General features: G+C 40.3%; 1 protein-coding gene across 3 annotated transcripts in view; it reads left to right on the forward strand.

Moving 5' to 3' along the window:
* MIPOL1 (mirror-image polydactyly 1) overlaps positions 1-26,183 on the forward strand; it is a 203,110-nt gene that overhangs the window by 145,842 nt on the left and 31,085 nt on the right. For all 3 annotated transcript variants that reach the window (XM_076345061.1, XM_076345060.1, XM_076345062.1), the window contains exon 11: positions 1,893-1,987. In XM_076345061.1, coding sequence (XP_076201176.1) covers positions 1,893-1,987 — 95 coding nt within the window. The remainder of the gene's footprint in view (positions 1-1,892; positions 1,988-26,183) is intronic.

Below are 26,183 nucleotides of genomic sequence, written 5' to 3' on the forward strand. Positions count from 1 at the left end.
ACCTACAGAACAGTATAATTACAGAAAATAGCTTGGTTTGGCTAACATCCTTGTGTTCTGTGAGTTCTGCTTGCAAGGCAGCAAGCAGCACTGGGCAAGAGGCTCACCTGCAGAGGATTTTAACCTCTTGCTGACAGGAGTTAGGGCTTGCCAGCATCCAGTACATTGTTTTCAGTATCAGAAGCTCTAAACCACTGTCACTCAGAGGTTAAACATTAACGTCTTCTGCTTTTAAAGCTGAAGGAACCCTCCATATAGTAAGAAAGTTTGTCTTTATTCTCCAGGAAACTTCCTGTTAAAATTTTATGAATGTCTGTTACAGGACCCATTACAGTGGTGGGTCCTGTACCCTGGCAATGCAAAACTCTGGGTGCAACGTGACACACTGAGCAGCACGGTGCAGAGACTGGTTGTGTAGCTGCATTTGTGCAATGCAGTGTTTAATAAAATTTGCCAGGAGTCAGCCATGTATCAGGACATGATTAATCAACCAGCAGAATAAATTGCCCATAGATGACTGGGAGTTGACAGTAAACAGTAAAACACCTGCCTTGAAGACTTACAGTCTTAACAGACAAACAGGAAACAGAGGCAAGTGGGAGCCCTGTTTTAGGAGAGAAATTTCGAGGCATACAGACAGAGTCGTTCATGATTATACAGCGAGTCTGGCAGAGCTAGAGGCTGAACTCTGTGCATTTCCCTTCATGTGTTCGTAGCTCATGTAACAGGTCTTTAATTTACCAAGAAACTTTTCCACAACACTGTCCTGAAGAGTTGGCAGAATCTGCAGTCAGCATTTCTCACACATGTGCCTCTTGGTTTGGGGCTCTACAATTTGTACAATTAATAACTTACACCATGAATTAAAAACATTGGAAAGCAGCCCAACGCTCAGGCTCATGTGTCAAAGAATTGCTGTGCAAGCCCGGTCTTATTTGTTGTTACAATAATTAATCATCCGCTGATTTTAAGATAATTTATATGGTACCTGGGCTCTCAAGGGAGCCCTGCAGTGCTATTGAAACTGGACATTTTAAAATTAATGGTGATTAAGCTATAGAGCCATATTAAATATATTTGAGCACTTATTTCTCCTACCTCCTCTTTAACTGTAAGGCTGTGTCGGGGCTGGCTACCTTCCTGACCTTACAAGCCGCATGCTGCAATTTCCATAATGGCCGTGAGTCACAAGCCCTTCGCAGCGCGGTGTGAATAAACAACGGGAGGGGGAACATCCGGGAGGGTTCACAGGTGGGAGATGACAGCGGTTTCTCAGGGATTCCCTCGCTCCACTATAAACCAGATCCTGGGTGAGAATGCACCCAGATCCCAGAGCGAGACGGCAGTGCCAGCCTCAGCAGTCCCCGCGGGCTCATCGCCTGCCGCCGCTCAGGCTGCAGGTTATCCGGCCGCTCTCCTGCCGGTAACATCAGCCAGTGGCTCCCAGCACAGGAGCCAGGCTTCACAGCCGGAGAGCCGTGTGCGAACCAAGAGTCACGCATCGGTAGTTTGTGGCTGAGTGCCTTGCTTCGCTCTCTATATGTTGGTCAACACTACAGGAATATTATATCAATATGAAATATGTTTGTTGAGAAACACTTGGCGGAACTGAAGAGGTCTAACCTTAGCCATTCAAAAAGTTTACCATATACGCAAGGGAAGCCATTCAAAACATCATCCTGCTGGGAAAAAAACCTAGAAAAAATTGCAATGCTAGAACAAGAAAGGATTTTTTCTTAAGAATTAAATAGGCAGTATTACAAGACAGTATAACTTTATATAGGTAATCATAATAAAGCATGACTGAAATGAATGCACAAAGGATTGTTATGTTTTCAAAGGAATATGGATATTCTGAATAAATTGTTTATCTTTTGTTTATTGTTTTGCAGGCAGACTTGATAGCCTTGCAACAAGAAAAAGAGGCCGCTCTTCAACAGTGCAAAAAATTAGAAGAAGAAATCCAGACATTGCGTGTTTATTACAGGTAAAATACTAATATAAATCAGTGATTCATAGGGGAAATTTTTCTGTACTGTGTCTGACTGTGAGTGAGGAAATGGCCTTATCAAATAGGTATTTGTTGGAAATGTGAATACATCAATGAATCAAGGCCTGCATTTCTGCTTTACTGCTCACCAACCCTCTCTTTGAAATAGAATTCTTTTTCTTATAGCCTAGATTTTCTATTAGTTTCTTCTAAGGGAAGCAGAAGGTTGCTCGCAGTTGATTCTCATATAAATGAAAAAGTTGTGTTATAGCAATGCATTCACTTAAAAACACGAGGACAAAAGAACCAGTTGACATAAGTGCTTGTTTCTTCCCTGGTTGTTTGCACATACCTAACTTAATCAACAAAGATTTTAAAATAATAAAATCTGTAATTCTAAAATATATGTACATTTTAATTCCTTACATTCTGTAGCAGTACGTAGTGTGAGAGAAATAGCCATTCTCTCATTAATTTTGGTGGGCTACACTGAACATTTGCATGGATCAGTGGGTTTTAGTCCCTAAGGAAAACCCCTGTGTGGTCCAGTGAAGGAGTTAGGTTGTTTTATGGAGTGATGTTGGGTTACAGCTCTCATTTCATCCTGACCTCCTGTGTGAGAGGGGATACAGAGCTGCCAGCAGGTTAAAGGCAGGAGAATTGGCATCAACACAGCAGAAAATTGTGAATCTGAAAGCCGAATGTCTGTGATGAGGGATGTGGGCTGCAGAAGTAAATAATAAATGTAGTGTGAATATTATGTTCATTGGAAATAAAGAGGACTAGTTAGTTATGACTAAAAAGCATTTGCAGTAGCAGAACTGTGTGTGTTTTCAGTGTTTCAGCATTTACAAGTGAAAAATACTCAGGTTTCTAGAGGTTTTTAGAGTTTCCCCTTCTCATTAAGTTTATTAAAACCTTGGAGGGAAGTTTCAAAAACAACTTTTGTTCCTAAATCTCATAGGCATTTATTTAAAGCCTGTTAATAGTGAATAGAAACCCCAAGCAATTTGTGATTATTGCTTTTAATGAATTTGGTCAGCATTTAGTGTGTGCACAAATTATGGTATGATTTACTAAGCTAGAAAGAATTTATTATAGTGCCCTTATTACTCACTTAAATGGGATTTGTAGAATAATTTAAAAACAGAAATGCAATTTTCGTATTGATATTTCAGAAATTAAGAGTTTGCTTGTGTTGGTCTCTGCACATTGCAGGAGATTTTTCGCTGACTTTTGAGTTATGTTTTTGAGATAGTGTGTCAAGTTTGCACTAACATACAGTATTTAACAAGTGTAGTAGACAGCAGCCTCAGTTTACTGATATAAGTGCTTTAAATTTCAGAAATGTTAACAATAATGACTTGCAGAAATCACCATTAGAATGTACCATGTTATTAACTTATGGCCCTTAATTTGAACAGGCAGAATTTCATGGTGTTTGATGATGGTATTTCACAAGATTTAGTCATAAGGTGTGGAAATTCTCATCTGAATATCCCCTGGGGCAAGAACTATTGTATCACTACTAAGTTATACAAGTTACATAGTAGTTCAGAACATCAAAAATGAAAGATTTTATCTCCTACCTCATTGTTCTTAGAGGATGGGGTTTTTTGTAATGCATTCTGAAGTGGACACACAGAGGCAGAGATTGACTGAGGTTGGCAGGGACCTCTGGAGGTCATCTTGTCCAACCCCCCTGCTCAAGCAGGGCCACCGAGAGCAGTTGCCCAGGACCACGTCCAGATGGGTTTTGATTATCTCCATGGATGGAGACTCCACAACCTCTCTGTATAGAGACACTGTCCAAGCATGCAGAAACACAGATAGGAAAACCAAAGACCACCTGGAATTGTTGCCTTTTACATCCATCACCATGTTCAAGAAGGGCTCCTATAAGTGCATGAGTAGCAATGTTGGAGGTCTCGTGCCTATCTTTTGCCTTGGTTAGAAATTAACTGCACCATTATGAGGATTCTTATGAACACCTTAACATTTCAGTTACAGTTTCCCATATATTACATGAACATCTGCAGCCTCTGTCATGCAATAGTGTGGCAGCACTTTGAACACATGCCAGGTGAGGTAGATGAAGAAAAGAATATATGGCATGTGTGCATAAAGCTTTGGGGACTGTATCGGGCCAAGGGTGGGCTGGCCACAATAATCATGAATGACAAAGTAGAGAGTGCATTTCCCAGGCCATCCCAAATGAGTGAAAATTTACTCTCTGTTTTGTATGTGGAGACTAGTTAAGGAATGCTTGTGTAGATGTCTACTGGGTCTTTTTATTTCCTTTTACTGCTTGCCATGCTATGGTAATCTAGAGTAAGCACTGAGAGTGTTTTTCAGACAGCCTCTTTTGGACTGAGGTGGAAGTTTGGTGCTTTGATCCAGGTGAGTTAGCTAGACGATTTGCTGTTCAAGACTACGTTTCCCTGGAGTTATTTCTCTTTTGGACTTCAGAGCTCCCCAGTGAGCAAAATATAGGCTTCCACACATGCTCCACTCCTCATCTGAACTGTAGAGCTGCAATGAGACACATTATTATGCAGGGTGTACATACCCTTCACCTACTGTTCTCTCATCCTTTTGCCAGCTTCTCCCACCTTCTGTCATCTCTGCGGTGCCAGCATGACAGCGGCTTGGGAATTTTGGCTCCATTTGGTGCCTTCTCCTTCTGCTCTTAGGTCTTCCTTGGCCTTAGAAAAAGCGTTTTCTCATACTTTTCTTCTTTGTTTCCTTGTTTTAACTGAGATTTCTACATCATCCTTTAACTTAGGACAAACAAATTTAAGAAAAAAAACAAATACTAGAGGCTAACTTTAAAGTGCACAAGGGTTACCTAAAGCCATGCCTTAATGCACAACCACATTTTAGGGGTTTGGTCATAAAAGTAATGACTGTGTGCATATATTAACAAATTTTGAATGCATACATGTGTAAACAGTAATATTAAAATGTGCATTTTTATACTGATCAGTCTTTCACTAACATTAGCGTAACCCAGAAAAAGCCAAATATAATTTCATTATACAAAATTAGGGAAGAGAGATTTAGGTGCAGAATATCTGCATGTGTGAACATGCAACTGTATGTATACACAGGGTTGTATACACAGGCATGCTCAAAGGAGGGAAACAAGTGGAGACCTTCAGGAAAAAAAATAATCCTCTTTTTTTTCTCCAGGAGAAAAGTTCCTGGTATCTAGAATACTGTATCCAGTTTTGGGTCCCTAGTATAGAATCATAGAATCATAGAATCATTGAGGTTGGAAAAGACCTCTAAGATCATCGAGTCCAACCGTCGACCCAACACCACCATGCCCACTAAACCATGTCCCTAAGTGCCTCATCTACTCGTCTTTTAAATACTTCCAGGGATGGTGACAACCACTTCCCTGGGCAGCCTGTTCCAATGTTTAACCACTCCTTCAGTAAAGACATTTTTCCTCACGTCCAATCTAAACCTCCCCTGGCGCAACTTGAGGCCATTTCCTCTCGTCCTATTGCTTGTTACTTGGGAGAAGAGACCGACACCCACCTCGCTACAACCTCCTTTCAGGTAGTTGTAGAGAGCGATGAGGTCTCCCCTCAGCCTCCTCTTCTCCAGGCTAAACAACCCCAGTTCCCTCAGCCGCTCCTCAGAAGACTTGTTCTCCAGACACCTCACCAGCCTCGTTGCCCTTCTCTGGACACGCTCCAGCACCTCAACGTCCTTCTTGTAGTGAAGGGCCCAAAACTGAACACAGTATTCGAGGTGCGGCCTCACCAGTGCCGAGTCCAGGGGCACAATCACTTCCCTACTCCTGCTGGCCACACGATTTCTGATACAGGCCAGGATGCCATTGGCCTTCTCGGCCGCCTGGGCACACTGCCGGCTCATGTTCAGCCGGCTGTCGACCAACACCCCCAGGTCCTTTTCCGACAGGCAGCTTTCCAGCCACTCTTCCCCAAGCCTGTAGCGCTGCATGGGGTTGTTGTGGCTGAAATGCAGGACCCGGCACTTGGCCTTGTTGAATCTCATACAGTTGGCCTGGGCCCATCGATCCAGCCTGTCCAGGTCCCCCTGCAGAGCCTTCCTACCCTCGAGCAGATCAACACTCCCGCCCAACTTGGTGTCGTCTGCAAACTTACTGAGGGTGCACTCGATCCCCTCATCCAGATCATCGATAAAGATATTGAACAAGACCGGCCCCCAAAACTGAGCCCTGGGGAACACCGCTTGTGACCGGCCGCCAACTGGATGTAACTCCATTCACCACAACTCTCTGGGCCCGGCCGTCCAGCCAGTTTTTTACCCAGCGAAGAGTCCACCTGTCTAAGCCATGAGCCGCCAGCTTCTCGAGGAGAATGCTGTGGGAGACGGTTTGTAAAGTTTATAAAGTTTGTAAAAGTAAAAGACATCTATAAATTGGAGTGAATTTGACAGAGGGCCACCAATATGGTCAGGAAGCTGTAGCATTTGCACTGTAAAGAGAGACTGAGGGTACTGCTCTTGTTCAGCCTGGAGAAAAAAAAAAACAATTCTTTCTTTGGTGGCTTCAGGGAGGCCTAACAGCACCCTGACAGTGTCTATGAGGAGGTTATCAAGAAGGACAGGCTCTTCACAGTGCTGCATGACAAGAGGGTGAGAGACAACAGACTTGAATTGAAATGAGAGTTTCAGACTGGTTATAAGGGAAAACTTTTTCACCATGAGGACTGTCCATCATTGGAACAGGTTGCCCAGAGAGGTTTTGCCATCTCCATCTTTGGAGATTTCCAATGCCTGACTTGATAAAGTCATGAGTAACCTGGTCTGATCTCATAGTTGATATCACTTTGAGAGAGAGGTTGGTTGGACTAGAGACCTCCAACGGTCACTTCCAACCTGAATTATTCTACAATTCTGTGATCTGGTAGCTGCTGCTGTTTGAAGCCATTTGATTTTTTTCTCCAACTGTGAAAGGAGTCTGTGTTGTAAACCATAATTTTTTGCAGGTGAAGTGGAAGGTGAATCCTAGCTGAAACCGGAGTTCCGTGGAAGGCCTGAAAGACCCAAATCAAAATTAAAATGAGCTTTTGGGGAATAAATGATGGAACATTGATTTCCATCTGAATTTTGACTTTCTGAAAAGAAAGCACATCCCAGAACAATTCCAGCCGTCTTTAAAATGAGAGAGAAGTGAAAAAGAGGAAAAACAAAAGGAGGAAGAATCTAGTTGAGATACAGAAGGGAGAGGAAGTTGGCCCCGAATAAAGTTGGGCAGGTTCTCTGCTTCTGTTTGTTCTTCTTGTGTTGTTTCTGTGTCATGTCTCAAAAAGAAGATTGTATTTTCTTGATAGTAACCCAAAAATACATATCAGAAATGGAAATTTGTGTAACAGTTAGGGACAGTATAGAGTTTCTAGCTTACTAATATAATTGTTTCAATACAGTACTCTTTAAGCTAGGGATTAATGCAAATCATAGATCCTCAGTGAGCAGAGAAAGCTATATCCAAATAATCAATTCTGAAGTATGTGGGAGTGTTAATCCCACTACCTCTTTCTCATATAGCTCTGTTGTTTGAACATCATCACAAGTTTTTTATTTGCATATTTTTCAGTTATGCGGTCTGTCCATTTTTATAACCAGTTTTCTTCTATTTCAATAATGCTTCAGAAGTGTACTTCTACATGTTAAAATGCTGACAAAGATATATGCTATTGCATACTGATTATTTTTCACATATTAGCTAAAACAGTACAACTGTGTATGAGAAATATATCTCTATATAGGGAAGTACATATATATTTTTCCAATTTTTTTTTTTTTTAAGTCAAAAATATGTCACTGAAAAGCTCTGGCACCAGGAGTTCTCCTAGGCAAATAATTTGAACAAATTCTAACTAGTACAGCAAAAGGTACACCTCTTACATATCAACCTCGTTGCAAAGAAAGATAGGAGAGCAAAATAAAAATACAGGCCTATCCTTACTTAAAAGTATGTTTTTGATAGGTTTCGTGTTGGGGTCAGATGCAGTGACGCTCAATTCAATACAATTATTGTTTACTCTCCAGTTGTGTAAGATACGTACATCTGTGTTAGTTCACACACCTTTGAACGAAGCTGCTGAGGATAAGAATTGGTATGTCCAGGCTCTAAGGTAAAATTTAAGGATGCTTTTAATAAGTTTGAGTAGTTATTTCAATGACAATTTAAGAGTGTCCTTTGTGATTTAATTAAGTGCTCTAAAAGCCATATATTTGCCAAGTCTGATGTTCACAGGGGAGGAGGGACAGTGAAAACTTCTGGCAAAAAATCTTTATCCAAAGGTTCTTCCAATTTGCTGTTGAAATGTGTGAGATGCAGAAATAGCTGCAGGCTGGAAGAAACTTACATTTATTGCGGCAAATTTCCTAATGAACAGACATTTGAAAAAACTTGCAGTGTTAAAATGAAATTTAATTTAGAATTATTTTTTACTCTCCTGAAGTTGAGATGAAGTAAAGATCTGAAAGAAAGATCATAGTAACATGGAGGGATGGAGTTTTAATGGCAGATGCATGTCACAGTCCCTGGAGTTGCACATTGCAGAGTAATTGGAATCTATAAGTTAGGACAAGCATGAGAGAGAAAGATAGCTTATTTTACAGTTATGTGACAGTTTTCAATAATGAAATAGAAAAGCATCTTCTGTGAAACCCCTTGTAATAGTAAATACTGTGACCTGAAATAAATATTTTTAGAATCAGACGTTCAGTCAATATTGGTAGCTTCTCCATCAGAACTGCAGTTTTGTTGCTCTCTAACCAGTTGTATCACTTCTAAAAAGTTATAAACTGTTGAAGAAGTGTAATAAAATTTTAATCTAAAAGCTTCTAATGCTCCTGATGCTTCAATTAAATTGGAATTCATGTTTAAGTGACACGAGCAAACGGTCTAAATAACAGTTGGTTTTATGGATGTCCATATATTTTTCCCACAAAGTCTCTTGTAATATGACATGGAGGTTCATCTTTTTAAAGATTGAAATTGATAGACATGAAAGAGAAGAGAACCAAGAGGTTTTTATTATTTCCTCAAATTAAAGACTTATAAGCACAGGGACAAACTCAATTTTCATTTTAATTACAGAACTACATCACCCTATAACAGGAGAGAGAGAGAGATGAAAAAAGATGCTTTGCAAGGCATTATTTGCAGTCCTGGAAAAAAAAGGCTGTTTTCTATTCAAGCTCTGAATACAGTGGTGCATGTTTAATTTACTTCCATTCTATAGTTTCATGGCCGACATTATGGAATATAATACTCGGATGGTACCATTTCAACCATGCTCCATGGATTCTGTGCATGGATATATAATGGTGTAATTCTTGCTGTTAGACTGTTCCTCTCATTCCAGTTTTAAGGGCTATTAAAAGCTATAAATTATTCTACCTAACATGTCAATATTCATCCTCTTCTTGTATTCTATGTGGTTCACAGCCACTGCAGTAGCAAGTCAGAATACCACTGCCTACCTATTCAGTCTCCTGTTCTCTGACTGACCCCTGCTCAAACATTTCATGTTTGTTCTGCCATCTCTCAGTCTTTTTCGGAGATTTCTCCAGTCCAGACTTCTCTTGGGGGGACATGATGTGTAGCAGAAGATTGGGCTGCTCTAACATCCAGCTTCCCAGTCCAAAGGAACTGGAACCCATTTACAGTGGGATGAGTGAGGCTGCAGCCACTAGTGCAGAGTGGTGATCTCAGTCCTTCCTCTAAAGCAATAGCAGGATACCTTGAGCACCTGCCCCTGCAGTTTACCTCAGAGAACTGGTCTTTTCATGGCTGGTTTTTTATCTCACTTTTTCAGTTATGGCCGTTGACTCATTTTCCTGCTCTTTTCATCCTGTCTGATCGCTGCTATTCTGGCAGTTGCTGTCGTTGTTTCAGTATTTGTTGCTTTAGACGTAACATGGTATAATTACAGTCATTAAGAAGAATGACTGGATAAGGATATCACTGTAAACCTACTGTTTGTTTTGCAGAACGATTTTGGGGAGATCAGGGAGAAGACGGTAGTTGTGTTTTAAGTATTCTCTGTCCTTGCAGCAGTGACTTCTATTTTATCCAAGAGTTCCAGACACCTGACATCAAACATAAATCTTGAGCTAATTAAATTTCCCGCTTCCAAGCAGAGGAGAGATTCTCTTTGATATAAAAGAGATGAGGAGCTTGCATCTATTATACAGTGGGAGACAGTGTGAAGGAGCTTTATATACATTGTATATATAATATATATTATACAGTGGGAGACAGTGTGAAGATCTTCTTGTGAAGGAGCCTAACCCACTGCATTTCAATACAGCCCAACATATGGAAAACAATGGCTCTGTAAGGGAACACTAAGGTTTTTGTTTGTCTTCCACTATTATAAAAAAACTCAGGTACGATCCAAACTATATTTCTTAGTTTATTCTCTACATATAAAGTCCCACTGATTTCTGTGGGAGATTTGGGTGTGCAAGGAATGGAGATTTAGCCCTTGTTTGTTGTTTGGTTTGGTTTTTTTTTTTAACATGCATGCTTTCTTCCTGTTTCTTTATTGAACTGAGTGCTGAAATTAGTCAAAAATCGGATGGGGGTGTGTGTGTGTGTGTTAATTGTCTTTTAAATCAGATTGGTTAAAAGCACACCTTCTCAGAGCAACCCATGGAGGTTTGAGTGAATTTTAGTCCATTTGTGGGGGTGAGGGGAGCCAACACCCTGGTAATTTGGACCTGGGATTTAGCATCTGCGGGTTCAAGATTCTCCTCTGTTATCGTGCCACTTTCCGGTGGGGTGCTGCAGCCCCAAAAGAATTGGGATTTTATGTTGGTGGGTTTTTCTCACTCTGTAGTCCCATAAGCATTTTCCCACTGGTAAGCCCCTCTGTCTTCTTTCCCTTTGTCTCCTTATTGCTTGTGCGATCACAGCTCTTGTTAGTGTTAGAGGAGATAAAAGCCCAGGGTTTGGGGGCTGTTTCATGAACTGGATCAGACAGCTGAAGGGGGGAAACCAGATCAGTAAGCTGCTCTGCTTTGGCAAAGCAGCTGCAAGAAGTTTTACTGGTCTACTGAGACAGCTGTATTTCACAGTGTCTTGGTGCAGGTGAGCAGTGGAGGCAGAGCCCTACCTTGTTATCCTTGTTATCCTTATGTATTTCATCCTTTATTGGATTTGTTATCCTCTTCCCCCTGCCCCATTCCCAGACTTCTTGTTCTCTGGCTTGGAATTGATTATTGTCTTTCCTTCTGCATTTTCTCTACTTTCTAGCAATAATAAAGTCAGAGAGACTGGATCCTATCAGTGGATAGGGAACTTTCTTGGGAGTGTGGCAGACCAGACTTGCATCTCCAATTAATATTTGACCATTTACACAGAAGAGGGATGGTAGAGAGAGACTCCAGTGTATACCATAGGCTTGGTGTTTATAGTGCCTGCTTGGCAGGCAATGAAAAGGTAAAGCAGTATCTGAACCTGTTAAGGGGGGTGGGAGATGTCTTTTTTTTGCCTCCCAACGGAATATTAGCCATCAGCGTGGTCTCCGAGCTTCCTCCGTATCTCATTCATTTAGAGACACACACAAAAACCACTTTTGAATGTTTCTTTTTTTGCCCTGACATGATTTTGAAAATTTTCCCATCTCACTGGGAAAAAAATTGTAGCATGGAAAAACAATTTCCTACTCAGCTTTAGCGATTTATAAAAACTTCGAGGGAGAGGAAGCACAGAACTGTCAGAGATCCCAGCCGCCTGATGGAATAACAAGCCACCCCACGCCACCCCTGCAACCAGCACGGAGGTGAATGTAGTACACTCAAATTGCCTTGTGCTGCTGTTGACTCAGGCATGGATTGGTCTGACTTACATTTTATGAAATCTTTGTGCCTAATGTTTCCAGGGGCTGACTCTTGGCCTTTAGAGGTGCCTTGCTAATAGGAAACACTAAGCAGCAGGTCTGAGGAGGAACATGGGCAGCGTGAATATGGACCTAAGTACCCAACACGCTCTGTGATGCAGTTTTAATTTGTACTGTGTACTGTGCTCATTGTGCTACTGCTTCTCAAGTTTTTAAAATTAGTTGAGGACCAACCAGTCACTTGTTGTGCCAAGCACATTAAAGCTAGAAGCACTCCTCAACTCCTTATACTGTATTTCATCAGACATGAGCAGACTTCTTCCCTACCTATTTGTTGTCGTGGGGTAACGTGAACTAAAACAACACTTACCTTGTCGTTTTTGCTGCGATGGACCTTTTCAGATGAGTTTCTGCTCTTCTGTAAGAGCAGGGATTTGCTTGACGGAAAGGAATTCCTTGCCATCAGATGCTGATATGGTCTCACGACCCTGTATACACGGCCCTGCTAGCTTTCTCTTAGCAGCTGTCCTTCACCTGGCTGATTCTTTCCCCTTCTCTTTTACCTCCGCTCTCTGTGGTTTTCTGTTATGACTTCCTTGGCTTCTCAGGGAGCTGAAAAGTCTAGGAAGTGTAATTTTGTTCTGTGCTTTTTGGAATAAGTACATAGCTAGAGGTTTCTAGGAACTGTTTTTCAAATTTGTTAAAGCCTAATAAAATGGAGTTATTGGAAGGAAGGTTTAAAGTCTCTGGAAGAACTACCTGCGAACAACCGACTGACTTCTACTGATAGGTTGGAGTAGATTAGTAATACAAAGTATTCTAGTCTTGTAGAAATACTTGTAAAAATTAGAACGCTGAGATCAGTAGAGTTAATATCTATTATACAGGATACTCAAAAGAAACATTGGAAAATCTATAAAGAGCATATGCAGGATTATGAAATCTGTTACCTGGTAGAAAGGGTATGTGACCAGAGGCTACATACTCTGATTCTGCCATTGAAATGCTGGATGAAAATAGATTAATCACATCACTAAACTCTGCTTCGGCGGCTTTATTTGTATAAACTGAATAAGAAGTTCTACCATTTTCCTTAACACCGTTAGAGATCTATGACTATGAAAATGCAGGTACTCCTACTTTAAAACGAGTGAAGGAAAACAGATACAGGATAAGAAGCAGTCCTCTCTAGAGCAAGTTAAAGAAATATAGGAAAACTGTGTGTAATAAGAGCTGTTTGAAAGACAAATTTTCCCATGAGAAGTTTGAAAGAAAATCTAAAACTGCAAAAAAAGAATTTGGCTTGCCCTATAAATATTGCATGAAAGGGAATTTCTTTTGTTATGAATATGATATTTAGAAATAAAGTAATAACGTTGTCAGGAGGACTTTAAATGCCATTTGGTTTTTGTTGATTTTTCACAGGACATGTTTTTATGTTAAAATGTCAATAATAAAAAAAAATGTTCATTTTGGTGTGTTTCAGTTCGGTTCCCTTCAGCTGAAGAACTGAAACAAAATAGCATTTCAAGTTGAACTGTCAAGGTGAAAGGAAAATTTTCACTTAGAAATTTGCCACAGGAAGCCAAAATATTTTTTGTGTTGGAATTTACATCTCCCAATAAAAAAAAATACTTGTTTGGTGAGAAGACTTTCCACATGAGCAATTTTCAGCCAGTGCTAGACATAACATTGCTTTTCTTACTTTGAGCTTAACCCTGCTCGCAGTGAAGTCAATGGAAAACTTTTGTTAGGAAGTATCTAGGAATTCAGGTGGCGGGAGAAGTCCTCTGCCTGTCGCAGAACACAAACCAGAAGGCTACCCACCTGTTGTGTTTACAAAGAGAGAAGCCGAGAGTAAGGTATTTATTTTCTTTATTCAGTTGCTTTTTTAAGTTAGAGCTTTTATTAAATTGCTACATGCGTGTCATGCTGATGCCTTTTACTGGAAAATTTCCATTTTTATATTCCGTCCACAAGCTGCTTTTCTAACTAATGTGATAGAGGGCTTGTGTTTTGGAAGCTGAAGGTTTTTAACGTTGTGTCCAGCACTGCGTAATGATGTGTTACTCCTCTGGTACGGGTAATTCTTCCAGCATAGGTGTGAAGGCTGTCATTTTCAGAGAGGGTAGGGACCGACTTGGAAGCTTCAGCCATAGTTTTCCAGTGAAGAAGTGGGCCTGCTGGGATTTGCACAATTCTGAGCCTCTCAAATATATGAGTAAAATGTAACATATTAGTAATAGTTTGCTTTTATAAGCTGCAGTTCATATGGTCGTGACAGGAAGGAGAGCCAGTACAGAGCATTTGCGTTTTTTTCATAACACCACCAAGAAAGCACATAAGCAGCGGTACGGAGCTGCTGTCTCACTAGCAGAGAAGCTTTTCTGGCTGTGAGTTTGGAAGGAAAAGCCACAGAAGGAGAGGGAGGGAGTTATGCTGAGTGAATCATCAGTGGTACATTTTCTTTGACAGCAAAGTGAGTTTAAAGAAGCTCTTCCCCTACCTGAGCCACTTCATGTTTTGTTTTTGTCTTCTTTTCTCTTAATCTGTGCTGTATCAGTGATACAGATTAGAGCATGGCCACCCACAAATGTTTTCATGAGCAACACAGAAGTGCTGTGTTTCTTTCTTTCTTTCACCTTCTTCACACTGCTAGCTAGCCATCCTTAGTATGAAGGCTCCTGAATTGAAAAATACAATATTGCAGTCTGTGATAGTAAAATTTTCTTCTGGTGACTGGTGATTAGTGTCCTGAATGAGTAAAAGGGCGAAGAATCAGATCTCAGAAGGAAGAGAAACCTGCAAGTCCTGTAGTCTCAGGGTTGAACCCACTAAGGTTGCTGACGACTGGAGCAAATAAAGTCATGGTCTGCCACGCAGAATCCATCATTGTATGTCTCCTGTCACCCAGAGAGCTATTTTTATGCAGTTTTTGCCACTTTCTTAAGGCTGCTGCTTTCATTTTTGAGAGAAATTTCTTGGCTCTGATAATTTAAATATTTTTTCTTCATGCTCGACATTGTTGTTGCTTCCAAGCTGTCAGGGTTAATAGCATGTGTCTGTACCATTCAGTAGACAGCAGGACGAAAACACTGATCACCACAAAATAAGCTTTGAGATTCCCCAGTTGTTTTAAGAGTTAGAGTAGGAAATGATTATGGCAATTGTGTAAAATTTGTTCATAAATGTTAACATTATAAAAGCTGTAACTGCAAGGGATTTCTCTCTGTTCAATGTAAATTTGTATTCAATGCTGGCCAAACTAGACTCGTACGTGCAAACAGTATCTGCCCAAAAGCCAATAGCCTAAACTATAAATACAGTAGTTTATTTGGAATTTGTTTTCTTGTCTTCTGTATCTTTTTTTTAAAAAAACAAAGTAGGAAAGTAGTGAAAAAACAGAGTGCTCATTTGTCTTTTCTATTATTTATTTGTTATGTATTTATTTTGTTAGTATTTCTGGTGCTTACAGCAGGAAAAAAAATTCCTTTTATTTCATTTATCTATTCTTTTAAAATAACATAGTAAGTAAGAAGTGTTGGGTAGAAACAAAGTGAAGTCACAGTTGGATATTACTGTTACAAGATAGGGGATGACAATGGTATCTTTTTAGTGTATCTGTTATCTGTGGTGTCATTAAGCCTAATGATGTGCTAAATAATAAAAGCAGCCTTATCACATCGCAAGGCCTTGAATTGTCTCAAAGTTGCCATGCCTGTGGGTTCCCTTTGGCTTTTGGAAAGGGTTTGGAGTCAGAAGAAGCTACAGTTCAGAGTGCATTTATGCGATCAAAGCTCTTTAGACAGATGGCTGCTAGCACTCCAAAATGATTAAAATATGTTCCAAGCAACATCAGTCTGTGGGCTTGGGGACCCAACCTTTCATTAGTCAATAAAGAGTCTTGAGTTCTTGAAAATGAAATCTTTAAAAGCTAATAAGGCTGCTGGTTTGCTCTGAGCTGTTTCTTTGGATTTGCAGTTGCAGATTGGACTTGGGCCAGTATCTGTCCAATAATATGAGGCTTTAAGAAAAAAAATCTGGTTAGAGGAGGCCTACCAGCAGATCTGCCTGTTAAACTGTGGCCAAAATTTTCAGTCTTGGGTACGTAAGTTTAGGCACCTGAGTTTGCACTTAGGGAGCTGGGAAGGGATCTGCAAGTGCCCCTTTGGAAAGCCAGTCGCTCACTGGAGCATAGTTTAACTATAGGCACCAAAGCTTGATCATTTTGATCTGTTCTATTTTATTTTTAAATCCAAATGGGTTGACCCAGGAACATCTGTAGAATACTTTCAGGGTACCATAACCAAGATCATTAAGCAAGTTTTCCAGAGCTTCTAGAAATCAGTAATATTACTGGCAGCGTTCCCGAGTGTTGTCAGTGCTTGCCAAATATGAACGTGCCATAGTAGAGTTTGGTGCTACAGCGCAGTTGGGTTTATTCTCTTGTCTACACTCAGCTTGTGAGAGATAGCAACTGGGGGCTTGTGCAAATGTGAAGTGTCTGTAACCTCTGCATGTCTATGTGAGGGCAGCAGCAATAAATGTCTGTTTAATAAGATCCAAGCCTTCTGTTTCTTTTCTTTCTTTCTCTGACAGAGGAGAAACTGCTCTCATAATTTGTAAACTTCTGAACTTGAAGTGTTCTTGCCCCATAGACTCTTTCCACACAAGTCTCAAAATCTGAAGATATGTAAATTCTCTCAAAAATGCCTCAAGATTTAGCCCACTGCTGTCTAAAAGAGAATGTATTTTAAAACACATCAGATTTTTGACATACACCAGCAGAAGCAAAGCAAGTCATGGTGATCCCATTAGCTCAATGTGATCCCATTAGCCAAATTGTTCAGCCTGTCTTCTTTCACCTTGGGAACAGCTCTTGCATTCCTTTTGTCAGGACTTGGGGCCGGCAACTGAAGTTCTTCCCCCTCCCACACCATAGTTACTCGGAGAATGTCATACTCCGTGTCTCTTTCCCATAGTCTCCCTCTGAAGGTTTGCCTGTGCTTCAGCTTGAACAGCCAGTGAATTTTATTCATCATAAACATAGGCAAGATGTTACTGTCTTTCGAAAAATGTACATCAGATTCTGGGTTCTGATTATTTTGGCGAGCTGATTTTTGTTTTAATTTGTTGTAAAATATCTGGTTTGTGTGTCCCAAAGCTTTTTGTCCACCAAAAGCTGTCCATCTAAACAATCCTGTCATCTACTCTGCTCTTACAAATGACTTCTGAACTGGGTCACATTCTCCCTAGCTCTAGGCATATAGCTCCAAGCATAGGTTTTTAACCTCTGTTTTTCAAATTCCTGTGAACTAATTTTTTTCCTCAGACAAAACTAAGACCTCATTTTCCCCAGAGCAGGCCACACAAGGCAAAGGTCTACACTAAAAGCTCAGGATGTAGTGAACATGCCTGTTTCTCTTAGTGTCTCCATTTCTGGAGTTCTGTATGAACAGATATATTTATCTTGGACTTGAGAGTTCTCCCATTGCTTTAAGTGTGTTCTGAAGTGGTCCGTTACTTTATCTCTATTACTGTTCTGCCTCCTAAAATTGACCTAATCACCTAAATGAGTCAGAACTTCAGGGTAAGGAGGTCCACAAAACTTTCATCAAAGTGTTATGATTTTAAGGCTCCATAGATCATGAAGAATTAGCACTAGGAAAGGAAACTATAAAGAACAGATTCACAGTGTCTTGGGAGCAAACAGAGTTTCTCTCCTTAGGAATTATGTCTCTCTATATATCTCCTAAGGTACCAGACTTCATATTAACCACTTTTCCTCTACTCCAGGGAATCACGTAAACCCTTTTATTAAACAAGCCAGTATCCTACATAGCCTGTGTCACTTCTTTTTTGGATCATTTTTCTGAGCTCTGCAGAAGCTCCATTTCCAACAATGCCATGTAACGAGAAAATGCTGCCGAATGCTCCACCCATATACTCAGGTCTGAGGTTTCCAGAGAACCGAGCAGGACTTCAAGAGTGACATGAGTCTGGAGAAGTGGATGATTTTTACATGCTGCTGAAGTGCTTGGGGGGCTCCTGCTTTGAATATTCTGACTTGTCATTGTTTTCATCTGGAGTTGCAAGTCCCTGAAACTTGTAAACACCAAGTCCTAAAGGTCTCCATTTGGTGAATGGAAATGAAGGGCCTCTTTTGGAATGTTTTTTCTTTGCCTCTCGATTCCCCTAGCTGTAAGATATGAATAGTGCTACTCATGCATTTTTTTGGAAAATACATCGATTTAAGTTTTCGTTATTAGATTCTGCTAAATGTTAAGTGGGCTAAACCTAAGTTTATCACAGTAGCTATTGTATTGCAGCAGTCCTTCTGAAATGCAAGTACAGAACTGCCTTTTCCAGACAAACCATACACTGTGAGTGCCCTATTAATACATTTAATGTTTAATGACCAACTGTTTCTCCCGCTTCCTCTAAATTACTGTAAAGTTACTATTCCAAGGAGAGAAAGTAGCTTTTTATTCTAGAGAAGACTGTGGCATTCATCGCTTTGAGTGAGAATGTAATCTCAAACAGTTCATAATATTTTCTCTGCTAAAAGGCAGCAAGAATTTGGAAACCTTTCAAATAAGGATGAGGCTGCAAGAGAGAAAAAAAGTATCTGCTTTCCAGGTAGGTGAGTCCAGTTGTATTAGTTCAGGTTTGGGAGGGCGGTTTTGGTAAAACCAATTAATATATGTATAACTTTGTTATAGAAATGTTGCAGAGTTCCTTCGTTCTGTTAGTAACAGTGCAGCTCTTCATGACTGAGGGGGAAAAAACTGGTTTAACGAAGGAGGTGTTGAGCCTGCCAAAGTTGATGGAGGTGAATTTGGATAGCCATTTAGTGTGGGACAGCTAGACAGGAACAGAGAAGAATGTAAAATGAGTAGATTGCTACAAATTTATGCTTGCCAGAACAAAACAGGTAAATTGTTTGCGAGTTTAAAGACCCTGAGTTTGCAGACTTAAGTAAAGACATGCCTTTAAAAAAAATCCAAGATGATGCTGGTATAATGATACTTCTTTTGGACATTATGCTGGAGGAAGGTTACAAGAATGTCAAACACTTAAAAATGATTTTTACTCAACTAATGCTTCCATAATGGACGTTAATACTGTTGACATTACTCATGGATTGAATGCAAGCAATTTAGACAATAGATAGTATCAGGTGCTAATAGATCAAACGTAATTACTCTTGATGAAATAATTTTACACAGTTTAGCAAAATCGTTTCAATTATTCACTGTAAAAGAAAACATTGAGTAAAAGTGAAAATACTAAGCTCTCTCCTCTAGGGGCATTGTATAAATTTCTGAGTCATATTTTTTTCTTCATAGCAACCTTTCCTCTATAACAGCTTCCAGTGCAAGTTATTACAATTCTTTTTGCATAAGATAGGTCATGTGAAGTTCAGCTGTAGGTGGGGCCACTGTGGTAGATTGGGGGACAGTCTTAATAGATCCGTTTCATTAATTAAGTCATGCATTTTTTTATTAACAAAACCTGTATGTCAGGTTTAGCCAGCTGGGAACCATTCTTATGGTTGTTATCTTTGTCAGAAGGAATATTGTGAAAATAAGGAATTACTGTACACGCTTTAACTCCTGATTAAACAGAGGAATGACATCCGCTCACCCACTGTCCATGAAAAAATAACTTAGGGGCATATCATAGGCTTGAATCATAGGTTCTGATCTTACATATCTCATTAAGGTAAAAACTCTGTGCATCACATTCAAAATTTGCCCTGAAGGATTTGTGTCATACCTATTCCATGGTCATTGAGGTAAGCAAGTTTAAGGTCAAAATTTCAAATATCTAGATTATTTATTGTTTCTTTTTACTCTTGAAGGAACTTTATCTTCTTGCCCCTATTTTTGGATGCATAAAGCAATATTTTCTTGCATTCTTTCTCTTCTGGTGTTCCATTCCCAGAGATCAGGAGGAAGCAGGATTTCCAGGAAGTATTTAGTTGTACTAGACACTCAGAACGGTGTAAGCACCTACTGATGGCCACAGCCTTTAGCTTCTTGATACAAATGAATTCAAGGCACTCTTTACTAGGCTTTCTCCTGGTCCTCAGCAGGAAATGCGCTAATGACTTTCGCTGTCATTAGAGAAGATTGAACTGGGAGGAGCTTTCACCAAAGAGGAAGGAGAAGTGCTGTGAATTTGTCACTCACCCAAAGGAGTGGGAAGATGGATGGGTAACAAGGTTCACATTATCTGATTTATTTTTTCTTTTGCTTCTGAGCTATGCAGGATCTTAATGTTACCCAGGCTCATCTAACATCATATTCTGTTTGTTTCAGTCATATTCTGTAAAAGGGAATAATACAGAGGCTAGACTTCCATCCCAAGGTCTTTGGTACAGATACAGAAATACTTATTCTTCTATTTAGCTCTTCTTCCTTACCAAAAGAGTCATATAGTATTATACTTCTACAGTTGTGACAGTAGAATTTAGGAATTCTACTTGTGTAGGAATTTAGTTCTCCCTCTTAAGCAATGTTACTGCTTCTCTCAGAGTAGAGTATAATATCGGTTGAATGTGTATAAGCACAGTAGGCAGTATTCATACTAATAATTATCTTGTCCTGTTCAAAAAATAAATAAGGAATTGAACAGTGTTGAATTCAGTGTTGGCTAGATTTCACAAGAGCTTTTATACTCATTCAGTTTCCTTGTCAGGTCCTGAGAAAATAATTAATTCTTTGGTTCAGTGCAACCAATACATTTCCTGCTACAGTATTTCACTTTTACCTGCTGGTTATGGAGAAATGGTATGCTGGTAAAAAGAAAAAGCTGCAGTTTTTCTTGTGAACTCCTGCTTCATGAAGTTAAAACTGTTGTTTTCCTCTTCACTCAGGCTAAATTAAAGTGCACAACGATATTATTCTTTTATAGATTTGATTTCAGTAGCCCAATGGTCAAAACTCATGAGTGTAAACGAAGAGAGAGGTGAGAGAAGCTGATTTAAAAGCTTTAGGATACAGAAATCAATTCAGCATCCGTTTTCAGCCACTTTCCAACCCCTACACTTTGGAGCTCTCTCTTCACTGATTCTTCTCCAGCAGCCGCCAGTCTAATCTCTCACTTCTCAAGAGGTATGCGAGTTATGTGATTCGGCTTCCAGTCGGTGGGCTGTATCCAGCTGATGGCCCCTTTTGCCTGGGAGGAAGCCAAAAACATCTTCTCAGGTAACAGGGATCTTGGGCTCACAGCAGCTCGACAAAGCACAGGAGGCTGCTATCGCTGCCTGCGCCCCACGGTGGCAATGGTGGCTGAACCTGCAATGGGGAGGTAGAAACTGCCTCCTCCTGAGAAACTGTTGTGTTTTTTCCATAAAGGTCCCAAACCCGGATCTATCTGCTGAGGTTAACCAGGCTGATGTGCATTGCCAACACACATACTGTTAATTAGCTCTTTTGTATCTTCCCATGAATAATAATTTGCACTAAGACTTGAACCAAGATCGGGGCCTCAGATTTCCAGATACAGAACACGTAGGTAATAAGAAGCAATCCTGGGCCCCCAAAGCTTAGAATTTAAGGAAGACAAAAAGCAAGGGAAAGGCACTTTACTCCCAGTTTCAGCATGGCAGGCTGAGGTTTGCATGTTGTGACTTGCTCAGTACCACGCAGAAGACGTGAAATAGAAGAGCTCTGATCCCCAATCCACTAAATCATTCCCCCAGCATGCGTCCTTGTTTCGCATTAAGGAGAATGGCCCAGACAAGTCTGCCCAGTTGCTTCAGTAAGCATTGGTACAATAGGGAAGCAGACTTCCCCTATATTAAATTTCCCAGGCGTTCCCTTTATCATTTAAGCCGTCATTTTAACTGCCTTGTTTCATAGCGCTTAACTGTCCAAGGAGCTGTATGATTTGTATGAATAAAGGTTTGGCAGCAGCAGCTAGGTAAGACATGGCTTACTGAGTAGCGATACGTTGCCATTGTGTCATTTACGTGGCTTTCAGGAGGTGACTTGCTAAGTGTATATCTGCATAGCAATCCCCAAACCAACTGCATTTTTGTATGGGAGAAGCCATGATAGCTTTAAAGTAGACGTTATGGGCGTCTGTACCAGTCTGGAGGAAGGTTTCCAGACTGCAGCACATGCAGTCCTAGTGACTCACCTGCCATTTCAGAGTGGCACATGTTGCTGTGGACAATACCAAGAAGGTGGGGAAACCATGTGCTAGGCACACTCACCTAGAGTTCGTCCGTGTACCTCACTTCTTGGCACATTGGTGACCACAGCTGGGCATGTGCTGGAGTACAGGACACCTTGTTTGCCTTTGGTCAGAGTTGCTTAATATTTTTCAGTAACACCTTTGGGAAAAATCAGACAAAACTGTTCAAATACTCTCTGTTTTATTTTCCTGGGGCAGGGGGGAAGTACCCTTAAATTAAAAAACATGGTATATTTTAAATTTTTTTTAAAAGTCATTCGAAGATTTTTAACCAGCTGAATCATTCAGCAAGAAAGGAATGACAAGAGGGCAGAGCCCCATGTGAATTCCCCTCCCAGGTCTGTCACACTGAGGGTTTCTAGCTTTAGCGCTACTCAGCTCATCCATGAGATCATCCCTCTCTCAAATTCCATATGTATTTGGTTATTCCGTCTTTGAAACACGTTTCCATTCTTTGTATTTCTTTTAATTGCCTTCTCCTGGAGAGACTCTTCTCTTCCATCTACTCAGCTGGATGTTCCTGGCCATGCTGGAAGGCAGGGCTGGCTTCCAGCCCAGGGTCCAAGACAGCTTCGTCTCTTGCTTTTCTGGTTCAGTGGGGGCGTTAAGCCAAGCGATCACAATAGCAAATCAGGACAGCCATAAAATTCACGATCATGTCTGATTTATAAAGATAACATTGTATTACGTACAAGATATTTTCTGAGGTTATTAGTAACAGGCTTTCTTCAGCTGGTCACTCCTGAATGGTGCCATGCGCTTTACTGCTTGATTGATTTATATGCCTTTATGATTTTAATTAATACTGTTTTCATCAGAGCCAATTACTTGTGATTTGAAAACTCCAGGCTGTTCAGTTTATCTATGCCAGTGTTTGGGAATTATTCCTGTGATCTTTATTTTTGAAATCTATTGAATGGCATCAAGAGCACTAAAGAGGCCATTTAAACACTGGGGAAAAAAATGCTTATACTTCTGAGAAAACATTTATGGTGATTCACGTTTTGGAAACTGAAACACTATCAATGTTTAATTCCCAGATTATTTTCCAAGAAAAAGCTTGGATCCACTGCTGAATCAGTTTCTTCAAAATACTTAGGCTCATACTGAAGTTGGATCATGCAGAGAAGGCTGGAATACTGTGCTGGGGGAGGAGGTCAGGAGACTCCTCCATCCTCCGTCCTGTGACATTAGCACAGAGGCATGGAATAAGCCTATCTAAGTCTCTAAGGAGACGTTCGGATCCTACCTGGCTGTAGCAGAGGGGTACACACACTAGATGTTAAAGGCTCAGGATAAAAGTGTTTCTCTGTTTAGTGATCTAGGCAAGCTGCTTTGCACAGAAAACTAGAAAATTGAAAAATGCTTAATAAAACTCATTAGCTGAGAATATACCCACTTGAAGATGGGAATATTTGCTGTACGGGAACAAAAAGCCTCTGGATCTTAGCATGACTATTTTAGAGTTGTTTTTGTCCGTGGTGAAAAAAGGCTAAAAATCCTACGCCATCTTGATGTGAGTGAGAGCTAAGAATTTTACAGAAACTGAAGCCTTGTAAGAAAATCTCAAATGTGCACTTGTATAACAGGTTTTGAGCGAGTCTGGCGCAGTATTTACTACGACAGTATAAAGGGCTGGGTTCCTTGATGTATATTTCTAGTTGGCATTTTATCAAGGAAATAAACTTTGATTTTTCTTTATTTTGTGACATGTGGATTGAAACTACATTTTCTCTGTCCAAAGCCTTGATTTAAAAGCATTAGATCATTAAATTAAGTGCTTTTGCATAAGACTAAAATTGTAACTGAACAAATTATTTATGCAGAGAGAAGCAAGATAAAGTTTCTTTCAAGAGTTCTTTAACATATCAGATTGATAAGAGTCAAAACACCTTTACTGCCATTAAATATTTACCAAGACTTGGCTTTTGGAAGAGGGGCAGTTCAGTGCAGTGTGTTTGGCTCCATGCAATGCTATTGATTAGCTATCAGAAGGACATAGTTAATGGGTAACTGGAGGTATTACAGAGCACTCCACATTCTTGTCAAGTCTTTTCTCTGAAGATGACCTAAAATAAAGTCAGTTACAACTGGCGTTCACCCTGCGACAGATTGCACAAGCTCACCTACGGTATGAACAAAAGGTTCACAAGAATCAGTTGACCAGTGCTTAAGCAATCCTTTCTAGTAGTTGTTGTCATCACTGCTGGACTTTAGAACTGCACATGTTTACATTTAATTAGAAAGAACACACAGTTTACATCGCACAGTAGCTATCAGTATCGAATCAGAATTGATTTCCGCTCTCTTTCTCAAATGACTGTTTCCTTCAGACTAATTAAAAAAAGGCACATAACAAAATGACTCATATAAATTTTAAAGCAAAGTAAACACTATTCCCTGGAGACAAAAATAAAAGTCAACAGCACATAGTCATTACATTGAGCTTGTTTTCAGGTGATTCTGATGCCTGCATTATGATATATATCAGTACTACCAGATTTATTTTATACAGATGTATATATGGATGTGTATATGAAGTACGCCTTTGCACTGAGCGGAGGCTTCACTGACTGTTTCGGCTTTCAGGGTCAGGATTCTTATTTGTTTCATCTGAATTGTTGCAGTTTATCTAATACAAGAGGTGATTCACTAGTATTACTATTTTTTGCAGAAGGATTTTGTTCATTTCAAATAAAACTGTTTGTGTGTAGGCCACTCACGTTAAATGGAATTCAGAAGCCATTATCCTTACCAGTGAGAAGCTGCAAAGAAAACTAAAGGCACGAACCAAATTAGCCTTAACTTCATGCATAATTTCCAGCAAAGAAATCTCTATTAGATTTTGTTAGTTATGCAGGCAAATCTAAATTCAAACTACGGTGACAGGAGACATCATTTAAGTCTCCTAGCAGAAATGCCTGACCCTTGAATGTGCACATTCTTCGTCATCAGGAAAGATTTCCGTGGTTGGCATTTTGGAGAGTAAAGGTTCAAGCCAGCAATTTGCTGTGTATTGTCAGGTCCATGGGAGCTGAAGGGGTTGCAGTCCAGATCAGATTGGTAGGTAGATGTGTGGAGCTGTAGGAGCTGATCCTGAAACACCTGCTCAGAAGGCCTGATGTTCATTTATGCCATAATACCCTGGTTTCCATGTAAGAGACGGTGTTCAGAATGAAGCTCTTGGCAAGCATCATCAAAAAAAGGAAAAAAGTAATACATGCTGCATCTATTTTCTACCTGGTTTAGTTGGTATACCAGCAGCTCTATTATTTTAGCGCACAACCAGAGTTACTGCTTTCTTAATTAAGTTTAACTTTGAGGAAAAAGGTGCACTGTTCTTAAAACTGATGTTGTCAAAAACATACTCGAAGTATAAAAAATAAACCGCTATGACCTTTAGGACAAGATCCTCCATCTCTTTTCCACTGAGTTTGTGTTTCTGCAAATCCCTGACATAGGCAATTTCCCTGCTGGCCCGAAGCCAGAGTCGCTGGCTCTACACCACCCACGTACACACCCCTTCAGTGATCCATGTCAACCGAGTGGCCTCCAGCAGCCAGCAGAGAGGCGCAGGGGCTGCCAGTTCAGCCCGGGGACTGGGAAGGTGAAAATACCTCTTGTCTTTGAGCCGGCTGTGCCCCTCCTCCCTGCCTGCTGCCCGCAGCTGAGCCAGGATCTGCTCTGCCCCTGCTACGATGCGCCCGCTTCCCGGGGAAAGTGGCTGGAGTTTTGTGATACACGGTAAAACGTGGAGTTGCTGGCACCGTCTTAAACATCCTTTATATTCAAATACTGAGGTTACTCTTGATGACTTGATGCCAGTTCTGTCTTCGATTAATAGATAAGGTTCCCTCTGTATTTGCAGTGTTACCTAAACAATCTGTTACTGTAGGGAATAACTACAGTATTACAAATACTAAGTTAAAGTTATTTTGTTAACTAAAGCCATTGGCAAATATTTAAGAATGGCCAAAGCGTATGAATTGGCAATAAAGAACAGATACAAGATAGCAAAATTCTTTCTTGTAACTTCTAGTATGATAAAGTAAACACCGTACAAAATAAAATTATTTTTTAAATTTCAGATTAATTTTACTTAGTTAGAAGCAAGCCTTCAGGGCTGGATAGTT

The sequence above is a fragment of the Aptenodytes patagonicus genome, chromosome 7, assembly GCF_965638725.1.
Source record: "Aptenodytes patagonicus chromosome 7, bAptPat1.pri.cur, whole genome shotgun sequence".
NCBI lineage: Eukaryota > Metazoa > Chordata > Aves > Sphenisciformes > Spheniscidae > Aptenodytes > Aptenodytes patagonicus.